Raw genomic sequence first — 13,643 nt, 5'->3', positions numbered from 1 at the left:
ACTTGCTAAAGAGCGTCCCGGGAGAGTTTCAACAGAGAGCGCACATGCGCAGAGCGTCGTCCCGCTTCCCTCCCCTCACTATTGGACAGCTGATGCTCTCCGGCAGTTTTTGCCCTTGATGGCCCGGAATGTTTTGATTGACCTCAGTAGGTGGCTTTTTTAATGAGCAGATCGATATTCCGTGGCTGAGGGTGTGGAGAGAATCCGTATCCAACGTTCCTAGATAGGAAACCGTCTGATGATCCCGAGGACACTGGGGAGCAGAAGCATAAAATGCTAGCTAGGCTGCTCGCATTATAAATCGCTCTCCCGCCCTGATAGTTTTAAACCATACCGGAAATGCTTCCAAGATCTGACCTTAATCCTGCTTGCAGAAATACCCAGAGCGTACTTGTCCACCGCTCCTTCGATTTTGCTTAAGCTCTTCGGATGCCTGGCAGTTGTTTTTGTTTTGTTTTTGTTTTTGTTTTTAATTATTCTGTTCCCTGCCTCGTGTTATGTGCAAAAATAGATCCCAGTAGATAAACGATCTCAACGGAAAAATAAAATTGAGAGGATTTAAGTACAGAGAATATTTTATAGTTTGGGGATAGAAGGGACTCTCTTAAGCAAGATATGAAACTAAATTTATTTAAAAATGTATATGAATTTCAACTTTTTGAATGGCAAAAGTCATCTTGAGTCAAATGGGAGTCTAGAAAAACTGATTTTACAGAACAGGTAACAGAACGTTAATACTTCTTTCTATTCAGCCTACTCCTAGAAAAAAACGGGAAAAAAATCTATAATTTCAATAGAGTTAGTCGATGTCTGTGAATAGGCAGTTCATACGTGAAGATATTCAACTTCACTAACTGAAAAAATAACGTTACTTTTCTCACACATCAGATTTGCAAAAATTAAAAAGAGCAACTATTGGCAAGGACGCTGGGAAACTGGCACTCGCGTAGGGTTGGTAGGGGGGTCAGCTGCTAAACTCTTCTGTCAGGTAATCTCGCCACATCTTTTAGGATTTATAAAATATGCATCATTTTCAGTGCCCTTGACCCAGTGGCCCCACTTTGCGACTCTCCTGTAGAAAACAACACTAGTTAATAAGGCGGTATGTTATCTGCTAAATTTTTAGCAGATTTTATCTGCTAAATTTTTATCTGCACCAGTTTTAGAAGGAAGCAGAAGAAAAAAATGGAGTAGTCAATAATAGAAAAATGGTTGAATAGTCATTCAATGGGCATGGGGGTTTCTGAATTTTAGCTCTGGGACCCTTCCAATTAATCCTGGGGGTGAAGAGCATCATCGCGTAAGATCTTCTTTTTTTCTACTTCAGGTTACCATGGTTGGTGTAATACTTAAGTAAAGCCACTTTATATGTTGGTCATAAATTTTGGAGCAATGATTGGTCCTAGAGTTAGAGGCAAAGTTGGATACAGTGAATCAGTCTATCTTTGGTATGTCTTGAGAACCTGTCTTATTGGAACATACTGAAAAACTTGGTTAAATGAAAATTAAATACTTTCTTGAGTGGTATAGTGCCAGAAATAGATAGCAAGGAGGGCTGCTTGATTTCAGGTTGTACTCCAAAAGCTGGTAAACTATTTCGCCAATTTTCCATTAGGCCTGTTGTAAACTACAAAGGAATTAAATCAGTAAGATAATACACAATGCATATCACTTCACTATCGCTTGTATCTTGATAATCAACATTTCTCACTGTGTTTTTTTTTTAAAGATTTTATTTATTTATTTGACGGAGAGAGATCACAAGTAGGCAGAGAGGCAGGCAGAGAGAGAGAGAGAGGGAGAAGCTGGCTCCCTGCCGAGCAGAGAGCCTGATGCAGGGCTCGATCCCAGGACCCTTTTGATAATTGCAAATATTCTCAATCATTCCTTTCTTTATTCTCTCCCTTTATTTTTGCAAATCTTGTATTTTATGTGCAGCAAAATGAAAAAAAAAATCTGACTTGTTTCCCTAATGGGAAAAGCACTGTACATGGACTGTTTTCTTTACACTTCTTTATACTTCTTGTAAGTATAACAAATCAGGAAAACTTGTGACTAGGTCAAGTGAAGATGCTTTTACCTACAGTGATGGGCTTGAAGTAAACTAATCTGTTTCCATACCCACTGTCAATGTTGCATTCCTTAATAGGAGTTATTGATAGGACATATTGTGCAGGGCCATTTCTCTCTCTGAAATCTGCTGCCTTAGCCCAGGGAGACAAATGAGTCACTATCAAGTAAAGCCCTTAATTCACATCTGCATGATTTTTTCCCTGCTGGAAAAGTAGGCACAGTCCTTGCAATCCCCAGTAATAACTGCATCTCTGTAAAAAGACAGTAAGATGTCAGATTTGTCAGGGGTTATCTCACTTTGTTAGCAGCAGGAATGTGACCAGAGAGACTCAGAATTACTTCGATTTATAAAACTACAAATCATAATGTGAACACACAACTTTTGTGGAGACTCACAATTGATTTTTGCTGATTAATCCACCCCCTGTCATGTCACCAACAGGTAACTGCCTCATGAGAGATGAGTTTATTTTCAAATGTGGAATCTGGTCAACATTTTAATCCATACTCAACATATTTTAACACACGTTTTAAAAGGTTTACTACATCATGCAAGATATAATGCTGATTCGAACATCTTTATAATCCTATAAAGTACAGTACAGACAAGTTATATCTTTACATTGACCAATAAAATGTCAGCAATTGCATTTCACTCTTTTAATCATTATGGGGTTTGGGGTGATTCTCTGAAAAAAACACATTATAAAAATATCTTTTGCAATCATGACCTTGTCCTCCACTGTTCAAGTAAAATCATGTGTCATCCAGTTGCAAAATCTTATTATTGGCAACATGTATACAAACCACACTGCAAAGTTTTAAGAATTGTACCCCATCAGGCCTGACAAAGATTTTATGGACACTTTCAATCTAATTGTTTCACCTGTACTAGTAAGCAAAGCCACCATTTTCTACTTCTGTTCATTTGCCAATTTTTAGGAAACAGTACGTTCATACTTGCAATACACACAACATGATAAACCAGGATAAAGTCATTTGAAAAAATGTTATAAAATAGACTTGCCTGAAGTCATTTCATCCAACAAAAATTAATTTAACTCTAAAAAACAAAAGCTAAATGTAAAGAAATACATAATGAAATAGTACATTACAAAGAACATTAAATTGAAGTTCATTTTTCTTTTTATAGAACTATGCTACTTCAGTAAGTATTTTAATTGGTCTGTTCTTTGGTGAAAACAGAGGTCTGATTCATTGTTATATCATGTGAGACTGCAATCAACAGCTGTGTTCCACAAAAAAGAGGAAACAGACAATCTAAAGGAAATCAGCCGCTGGCTACCTTTATTCTCAGCACTGGGGATGGAGAAATTTTCAGCAAACCATGAAATAGTCTCCTTATCTTAAATTGCTCAAAGTGACAGAATGTCTGTTTAATAAGGCGGCTTCCGTCTAAAACACACAGCTTTTTGTTTTTTCTTCTTTTACAAAAAGTGACTTGCTCTATATGTACAATAGCTTATACCAGTGGTAACTCTTCAGAGTCAACTTTCTAGACAGTTGATGGCATCAAAGTACCATTTGAAAATGAAGAGTAACACTAAATGCGATTCATCACCTGGAACTACCACTATTAAAGAGAAGTCATATCAAGTCTTTGGTTTAGGCGCAGTACTTAATAATTAGGGCAAAACGCCTCCTAAAAATATATTCCCTTCCAAACCCTTATTTGCTTCTATGTATAAAATAACCTCCAGCAAAACGCTTTTTAAAAAAAACCGGTTGATAAGCAATAATGTCACTACCAGTAACTGGGGTGCTACAAGAATTTCCTATTTCCAGGTACACACATTTTGTAAACCGTTCCCTTTATTTCACCAAAGTAAACAATCGGCAAGAATAGTTTATAAGAAACGTTCCTATAAGTGATGCTATTTACCAAAATAGTGTTTTGTTTTTTTCTCATAGGTGCTTCAATCCTTTTGCTACTTATCATCCCCCTTTGGATGTAAACCCCTTTTCTTCTCTTTTATAAATGACTTCCTGTTAATCTAAAAGGAGTTCTGAATATATACAGCGAGAGGGATGCGTGCGCCGGGTCCTCCGGTCTGGGATGGAACATGGCTTCGTTCTCGTGGACCACTGCAGTCGGCCCTGCTGTGGGCGGAGCCGCCCGGGCCCTACAACAGGAAGTGCGTGTATCCTTCCGCGCCGGTGACGATCACATCCATCCAGATCCGCATGGCTTCCGGCGACGGCGCGACCATGTAGTAGATTCTGTCGTGCGTCTTGACGCTGAAGGTGAGTAGTGGGTTAGGGCTCTAAAGTCAGAAAAGGAAAAGAAAGGTAAAACAAACACCCTGAAACCACCTGAGGTGACCCAGACATAGGGGACGGCTTCTTCCTCTTTAGAAGTTCTAGATGTACGAACTCTCCATTGGAGTTACTGTTGTTCTGGTAGAACCCGGGGCCCCACCTGCAGCACTTTCTGGAGGTCGGGTGTGTTTCCAGACTTTCTGCACAAGAGATCTCCCACAGAGAGCTCGTCAGGCAGGCTTCTCAGCAGCCACGCTGTAGGCAGAGCTCTAGCCGGTACCTATTTGATAGTGGGTGCTGCATAAATGACAGCTCTTCTTCTTAGCCTGCTAAGAGTCTTCCTTACAAGCAAGTAGTAGCTCCTTCTTAGACCCTCATCAAAAGTCACTTCACAAGGTCTTCTAAACAAACACGACCAATTTTCTCACTTCACCATGACTTTATCCCCCCTCAAAAGATCAGCTGTATTAATTACTTCTGTGTTCGCTTTTCTAGAACCGTAATTATTATATCAATCAGTTATGTCAGAACAACAAATCTAAATTGTATGGGGTTCAAAAAACATCTTTTCTCCCAATTTAATTATGCATTCAAAGGACAGAAATCTGAAAATCAGTGTTTACCTTATTAGCATTCTTGAGGTGATCATAATACACTTCTTCAATGGCTTGGAAGTATATCACTCCTTTTAATTTAGCTTCATGCTTGTCTGCAATAATAGTGTTAAAATACTTTATCACCACGGAATGACTGGAAACATTATAATTTCAGTATGATTATTACAATATTGATCCAGTTTTTAAATTACCTAAGATTAATGTGGATAATTTAGGTGAAGGCATTAGCCCAGTTCTATACTGAATAAAACCATGAAAAAAAGGAAAACTCAGCCCAAACCTCAGAGACTAATTGACTTTGCCCAAGGCTTTCCAGCAAATCTTCAGTCAAAAGACAACCCAGAGCTCCTGACAGTCAAATTAGCACACAAATTATAACCACCACTGTCACGGATACAAATGATCTCCTCACATTCTCCAGACCAGTGGTTGTCCCGGAGACATTAGTATGTAGAGCTGTTGTAATGAAATTTGTAAGAAGGGTATTTTTGGACATCATTTAAAATAATATACTACTTATATTCCTTTCCTATGAATTTCTTATCCAGGATGCTTTTTCTCCTGTTCCTGAAAGAGTTTCTTGTCAGTAATTTAATGTCCTATCTTTCTTTTTTTTTTTTTAAAGATTTTATTTATTTATTTGACAGAGAGAGATCACAAGTAGGCAGAGAGGCAGACAGAGAGATGGGGGGAAAGCAGGCTCCCTGCCGAGCAGAGAGCCCGATGCGGGGCTCGATCCCAGGACCCTGGGACCATGACCTGAGCCGAAGGCAGAGCCACCCAGGCGCCCCTTTAATGTCCTTTCAATGCAGCATTTTCCAAGCGATTTCTAAGATTTCATCAAATTTGCCATAAAAACCAAACCAAACAAAAACAACCAAGCAGGGGTGCCTGGATGGCTCAATGGTTTAAGCCTCGGCCTTCAGCTCAGGTCATGCTCTTGGGGTCCTGGGATCGAGCTCCGCATCGGGCTCTGTGCTCAGCTCGGAGCCTGCTTCCCTCTCTCTCTCTGCCTGTCTCTCTGCCTACTTGGGATCTTTCTCTCTCTCTCTCTCTCTCTCTCTCTCTTCTGTGTCAAATAAATAAATAAAATCTTAAAAAAAAAAAAAAAAAAACCAGAAACAAAAACCAACCGACCAAACCAGCAACCAAACAGGATCCCTCTGGGATCTAATAAATTCTTGAACTATTTTGTAAGATCATAAATGCATGCGAGCATACTAAAGAATTTTAAAAGCATGGATGGGGTTGCAAAGAAAGAGACTCTATCATATGCTCCTGGTGGAAGTGCAAATAAGAAAGCTTTGGGAAGGCAGTTTGGGAAAACAAACCGATTAAAAATGCAAATAATCCTCTCACTCAGCAATTCCACTCCTCAAGCTTTATTGTATCAGAGTTACTCATGCACAAGCACATGGATTTGTGTTCATTATGGCAGAAGACTGCAAAAAATCTGCTTGAATTTAACAAGGGACTGATTCAATTAGAGACCGGCCATACAGTGAAATCCACACAGCCACTGAAATTCAAGACTAGGTCTGTGTGTGCTTATTAGAGAAAAATCTTGAAATACTGTTATGTGAACAACGTTATGAACAAAGTGAATAATTGGCCCCAACTGTATATAAAAAAGAAAGAATACATAGATATAGTGAAACATATATGCAAATGGAGAAAAGGTCAGAACGTCTGTGATGTGAAAGAGACTTTCATTATATGGACTTCTGTTCTATTTTTAAGAATTGTATTCATGAATGTCTTTTTTTAACAACAAAAAGCTAGTCTAAGAAACAATAGCTCTGAGAAGTTCAGTGGAAAATAAAAAGCTGTTAAAGTACATTTAACTCAATATTTCCCTGACTTATTTGACCCTATTTGACCATGGACCATATTTGTATGCTTGTTTTACCCTTTCTCAGGAAACACTGTTTTAATTCATGCCATGTTCATTGGGTTTCCATCAGTTTCTGTTAAAGAGGTCAGAGTGTCTCTCAAATATTCATGGGGAAGGATTCTGTAATATTAATGGGAACGCAGCAACACTTTATTTTCTGAAAACAGATGTTAAATAAAATCTGGAGATGAAAGTAAATCTTACCAATGTTTCAAGGAGGCAGAAAACTGGGGAATGAAATTTTTGTTTGTAGGGCACTTCTTATATGGGAAAGAGCTTAAAAAACACTGACCTCACAAGGACAGGGTGAACTAAGAGAATCAATAATGCTATTATATACTGACACGAGAAAGCTGTTCATTCAGTTTCCACAACATTATCCCATCAATTTACAGATATATTCTCTGGGTCTCAGTTTTCCTTAGAGACTTTTCTAAGGGTACCGAGTTAATATGGAGGCCTGGGGGCATGATCAGCACAGGGACTTAAAACAGTGTCAAAACTCGTGGTGACAGCTCCGTCACAAACAGCTCCATCTACCTCAGCGGGAGCTGAAGGGGTACAGCGCCTGGGGGGTCCAGTCCAGCCTGAACTGCGATCTCTATGGCTTCCTGTGGACTGATCCATTCCGGCACTCAGTGATGTTTGGGGAGACTGGGGATGAGGGGGGCAGACAAGATAATGATGGCTATAAACAGAGCCAAACGAACAGCATTTGTCAAACTAGGACTCCCTGGCCAGTTATATAATACGTGAATATTAAAAACCTGAATGAGGGGTGCCTGGGTGGCTCAATCGGTTAAGTGTCTGCCTTCAGCTCAAGTCGGGATCCAGGGGTCCTGGAATCGAGCCCTGCATGGGGCTGCCAACTCAACAGGGAGTCTGCTTCTCCTTCTCCCTCTCCCTCGCCCCTGCTTGTGCTCTGTCTCTTGCACTCTCTCTCAAATAAATAAATAAAATCTTTAAAAAAATAAAATAAAAGACATGAACAAAATGTAATTTTTGCCTGTATTATGTATTACAGTTCTGAGTAATCATTCATATACGGAAACGGTTTTGGTCCTTAAAACAAAACAAAACAAAATGAAAACTGATCATCAAGAAGTTTGAATGTAGAAAAATGCATTTACATAGTCAGAAGGAGCACAGGTTCTGACATGGGTCAGAAGGAAGGGGAACTGAACAACTGAGCAGGCTGCCAAAGAAAGGAAAGAGAAGAGAAGCAGAGAAGAGTGAAGCTCTTTTATCTGAAGTTGCTAATTAAAATTTTACTTTTGGAAAATTCTGGGTGAGATTGTCTGTGGAGACTAGCACAGTGCAAAGTTTTGTTTGTGGATTTTGCCGACACTAAAGTGGGATATCTCCTTCAACTAGCATCTTTTCTGTTGTACTAACTGAAGAGAACATCTCTGGATTCTTAATAAACCCGACATCAGAAAGCCCAAGAGAGGCAAGCGGGGAACCCCTGAGCGTTGGGCCACCTGCTTCAGACCACTAGCTGCTGGATTAACTGGGGCCCCACCAAAGTGCTCCCAAAGGTATGCACCCCTACCCCTCCACACCCCAATTCTGGGGCCCCGCAAGCCATGTTCCCCCTCTTTCACATGGCTTCTTGGTCATTTGCACTTCTCTATAAATGTATCCTGACCTCACACCATAGATGAAGGGACTGGGCCATTTTTTCTTATTTATGACACCAGTGTAACAATTTCTGACAGTGCTCATAAATGGTGATACCTTCACCACAGAGAAGGGTCTCTTCATGACCTCTGGCTTGACACTACTTTTCTTCAATTGTTGAAGAGAGCAGAACGTGACCTGGACTCAACAATGGATATGTTTCCTATGTGACCTGGGAGACTTCTTAATAAGAACCTCAGTTACATCCATATTCCTGTATTTTTCAAAGATTCAGTAGGGCAGTTTTCTCATAATCCATCATTTAAAGAATCCAAAAAGAATTCAGTCACTTAGTAAATACTTACTTGTCACTTGTTCACTGATGAGCTTTACCCTCTGCTTCAATAACCACTCTAGTCTATAAACTCTAGCTGAGTGACTGTCAGCCAAGGCTGCCTAATTGTGTGTGACTTAAATAGGGCAGATGACCATAAATAAATAAACAGAAACCTTTTTTTCTGGCCTCCTGGTTTAAAAGCCAATATGTTGGTCTAAAAAGGAAAATTCCATTTACTACTTATTTGGACTTCAGCTTATTTCAGAGCTGGAAGAGATGAATTCACTTTTTTTTTTTTTTAAGATTTTATTTATTTATTTGACAGAGAGAGAGGGAACACAAGCAGGGAGAGTGGGAGAGGGAGAAGCAGGCTTCCTGCTGGGCAGGGAGCCCAATGCAGGACTCGATCCCAGCACCCGGGATCACGACCAGAGCTGAAGGCAGACGCTTAACTGACTGAGCCACCCAGGCACCCCACGAACTCACCCTTTTTAAATAATATGTAGTTTTTGTTATTTCTAGAGAGGAAACTCATATCAGGGGGACTATCCTGAATATAAAATAATACATACCCGCAAAGCCAAGATTGCTATTAATTCTATTACTTACCAATCAACCCATCCAGCCTGACGTTTATTGCCTTTGCTCTTTAACAGAGAGTTCCCGATCTGACTACATCCCTTAGCATTTTCTTTTAATCACTCACCTGCATAATAAGAGAAAGTGCGCTTGTTCCGATCAAAAACAAACCATCGTTTTTTCCAAGTTTTAATTTTTCCACCCATTTTGATAAGAAATCCTCGGCAGGTCTTCTCTGTGATTGACACATGATAACAGGTATCAATATTGTGGCCAGCAGTCTCTACATGGCTTCGCAAATCAAAGTCTTCTTTCCGGACAGGCAGATAGCGTGTCAGAGGTCGAGCCTGGAAGAAAAAACCATGTCAAATATAGCTAAATATTTGTTGCGTTTCAGGCCACAGATGTTTAGGTGTGGACATGAACTGAAAAGCTTAAGTGTTAAAATGTCCACATGATTAGAGGAACTTGAGATAAACATTAGAGTTTTAAAAAGTGCATAGTATTTTAAGAAGGATGCTACAATATGTGGGGGTGGGAGGTAGATAAACTCAGGGGAATAGATTCTACTCCTTGAAATGGACAGACAAGGGGCACCTGAGTGGCTCAGTGGGTTAAGCCTCTGCCTTCGGCTCAAGTCATGATCTCAGGGTCCTGGGATCGAGCCCTGCATCGGGCTCTCTGCTTGACAGGGAGCCTGCTTCGTCCCCCTCTCTCTGCTTGCCTCTCTGCCTACTTGTGATCTCTGTCTGTCAAATAAACTCTTAAAAAAAAAAAAAAAAAAAAGAAATGGACAGACGAGAAAATGGGAAAATGCCATTAACCTTAGCTTGGTAGGAGGTACTTAGCACTTAAAAACAGGGACTCCTATGAAGCATGTAGTTCCCTTGGCTACTTCCTCCAGATGAGGATTCCTTTCCTGTGAAGTTCCCTGAACCTCTACCAATATAACCTAACATCAGTTCTTCAATATTCTCAAACACAACCTGACGGGTGAACATTATTTAGTACTTCCCCCCACCCTACCCTCTGCAAGATCTCCCAAAGCTATAACACGTCAACTCACACACACTTCCTGACAGAAATCAAAGGCAGAGATGTTGGTTTTGAAAAGTGAAGCTAAAATAAGGTAAGCAGTAGAATCAAAGCCATACTCAATGAGCTGCGCAATGAGCGAATATGAACAAGAGCTACATAGATGCTTTTTATTTTACTATGGTTGGAGGAAAGGATCATCTAATCCAGGAAGCTTATATCGCCAAGGGTCATGTTTCTAAGATGGTGTTTCATTTATTCTGTTAAATAACCCTGCCCTTCTGCCCTGGGGGAAATGACCTAATTATATACTCAGAGGCAAACCTTATCATTAGGATTAAAATAGAATTATGCTTTCTGGTTTGGCTTCAAATAATAGGCAGGCATGGATGACCTTCACTACGAATCATAATTTGCAGAGGATCAACATAATGAAATAAAATGAACACGTTTTCCTCTGTACTTTTCCTTCAATATTTTGCCTTTGATTCTGTGGTGTTTGACTTCAGACAGCTGTCACAGACATTGATGCTTCAAAACACACAGAGTCTTCAAGAGAGTCAGTCTCTCACTGCTGTGTTACCACACTGCCAGCAGCTCTAAAGAATAGGGGAAGTGGCACCTTTTATGAAGCCTAGTAAACCTTGGCAAAATGGATTTGAACCTTATATTAAAGGGCACTGGATGAAATTTCATTTTAGTTCCTCAGCAAACATGTATTATGTAGGCAGCTTTAGTGACAGACTCAAACTCTAAGATAAGTCAGAGAGGAAGTTAAAGGAAATGCGTGGTTTTCCTGAGTTTTGTTTGAGTTCAGTGACCTTGCACATATGTGTGGACGGCTGTAGCAAAGGGACATGTGTGACAATACAGTGGTTAGAAAACCAAACCAAAACAAAAAACCCACTAACACTACCAAGAAATTAGGTTGGTAAAATTGTTATTTGTTCTGGAGTGTTTGCTTCCAAAAATAGCTTACTAGACCCTCTTCTTTTCCTCAACCAAAGGTTAAGTTTGGGTGTTCTATTTGTTTTCAGTGGTAAGTCAAACTTCGTTTTTCAAAGCTGCTTAGAAAAAAACATGCTTCTTTTAAATATACTGCACAGAAGGGGTAGAAGAAAAATGCCTCTCCCATAAAAATGTACCACACATGACTAGAGAAATGTGCCATTTGGTTAGCAGATGCCAATGAGTTTTGAGATAAACATACATTTTTTGGTCTCTGAACCCCCATCTGTCTCTTATCAGTCACATGTCAAGGGCTGCTGGCAGCAAGGGGTCTGGAAAGGTATCCTGAGGAGCATGACCGTCTTCTGCAGAATGACCACCAGGGGGCGACCTATTCTAAGCCATCCAGATTGTCCCACCAACCTGTGCCCTCTGTTTCTCCCTTATTTTTACTTCCTTTTCAATTAACTTCTGCCGCTGGCTAGTTTCTTCCTGCAATCGTTTTTCCAGAAGTTCTCGGCGTCGTTTTTCTTCTTCCAGAGCTCGTTTCTTGGCTTCCATTTCTCGTTCCTAAATATCATCATGCAGAACAAAATTAAGACATGTTGGTTACCCTTTAACGATTCCAACTAATGGAAAAGAAAATTCTCACTAGATAACTGCTGGTTGTATAGCCTGGGTACTTCAATAGACCTCCTAGACTAAAATCACCTCTCTCACATAGTTTTCAAAATCATCTCACACAGAAAGGCAGCCTCCACATTTAATCAACAATTGAATGTTAGGTGAAAATCCCACTTGTGGTATTCAGTCATTTCATACAGACGACCACCGCTCTCCCACTTTTAATAAAAAGGATCACAAATTGTCTCCCAACACTAATCGAGGCATTTAGCCCTCCTTTCGAAGGCCGTCTTTTAACCGAAGGCCATCAGTCCTGGTCCTTCCAGTTCCTCTGTTGCTCTGCGGCTTCCTGGCTTAAGGTCAGTGGCAGAGGAAGCTCAGAGGGAAGTCAGAAAAGGAAAGGAGGGGCCCTTTAAGGCAGGATGCAAAGGCATTTGGGGGATTCCTAAGGAAGTTCAGATTCTGGCTTGAAATACAGTCACAATAACTTGGGATTTTAAATATTATAATAGCACAGTTCACACAAGCTGGCAAGGAAGGGAGAGTCCATAAAGATATGACATTCTTCTTGTTCCTTGGCAGGCAAACAAAGTGGCCATCAAAGGGAAAATGCAATACAAAGCACTCATTTCGGTGGACGCTGACACTCTACATATTTTAAATTACAAAAAGTTGTGGTGCATTAAGGAGCCTTAGAAATCTTCTCTACCACCGTTACTTTTCAAATTAAAAAAAAAAAAAAAATGAGACCATCAGGGTTGAGTGATTACTCTCAAGATTATATTGCTTCTCAAGACCCAAGGACAGTTTCCTGTCACGTGCAGGAGGATGAACCACTGCCTCATGGACCTCTTGCGTAAAGATAGTACGCCTACCCTGGACTCAAGCAGCCGGGTCTTCTCTGCGTGAGCCTGCTTCAAAAGTCTCTCCATTTCTTCTATCCTGGCAATATTTGACGTGCTGGCACTGAAGAGAACACAAAGGCCTTTTAAGAATGTTGCTTGAGATGTGCTTGACACACATACACATACGTGCACACGCACACACACGCACACGCACAGCTTCCTGGAAGGCGCGTGACACGATCTGAGGTCATTTAAAGGATGTTATTTGGCAAAGTCATTGGCCTGAGTGGGCCAGTCAATTCAGCTCTGAAAACTGTAGGTACCATTGATTTACCCCAGTTTAGGAGACAAACTATAGGCAAGAAAGATAATACCAAAGTAGAGTGCTTTACTCATAAATAAACAAACCCCAACTAAATCTAACGAAGTGAGTTTTCAAGATGCTTTTTCCAGAGTCTAAAAATTACAGACCGTGGGAGGGTTTCCTGTTTCTTTAATTGTTCAGAGATACCAGGCCAATAAGACAATCACCGAAGTTCTACAGACATGACACCTCTGGTGTGAAGTCACTTTATTTGGCTTGGAAGTGTGTCCCCAGCTGCTTTTTTGCTATGCCTCTATACACGTAGACATTTTAGGGGGTGCCTGGTTGGCTCAGTTAGGAGAGAATGTGACTCTTGATCTCCAGGTCATGGGTTTGAGCCCCACATTATGTGTAGAGGTTACTTTTAAAAATACACACACACACGGGGCGCCTGGGTGGCTCAGTGGTTAAAGCCTCTGCCTTTGGT

The 13,643-nt window shown here is 40.5% G+C and overlaps 1 protein-coding gene across 24 annotated transcripts in view; it reads right to left on the bottom strand.

Annotated features, from left to right (window-relative positions):
• Positions 1–2,520: 2,520 nt before the first annotated feature.
• PHLDB2 (pleckstrin homology like domain family B member 2) overlaps positions 2,521–13,643 on the bottom strand; it is a 223,047-nt gene continuing 211,924 nt past the window's right edge. For all 24 annotated transcript variants that reach the window (XM_082729920.1, XM_082729942.1, XM_082729941.1 and 21 more), the window contains 5 exons: positions 12,883–12,973; positions 11,807–11,953; positions 9,528–9,747; positions 4,977–5,062; positions 2,521–4,358 (listed from right to left, as the gene is read on the bottom strand). In XM_082729920.1, coding sequence (XP_082586046.1) covers positions 4,218–4,358; positions 4,977–5,062; positions 9,528–9,747; positions 11,807–11,953; positions 12,883–12,973 — 685 coding nt within the window. In that variant the 3' untranslated portion in view covers positions 2,521–4,217. The remainder of the gene's footprint in view (positions 4,359–4,976; positions 5,063–9,527; positions 9,748–11,806; positions 11,954–12,882; positions 12,974–13,643) is intronic.

This window comes from Mustela nivalis (assembly GCF_964662115.1).
Source record: "Mustela nivalis genome assembly, chromosome: 1".
Classification (NCBI taxonomy): Eukaryota; Metazoa; Chordata; class Mammalia; order Carnivora; family Mustelidae; genus Mustela; species Mustela nivalis.
Note: the sequence above shows the minus strand (reverse complement) of the source record. Positions and strands in the feature narration are given on the sequence as shown.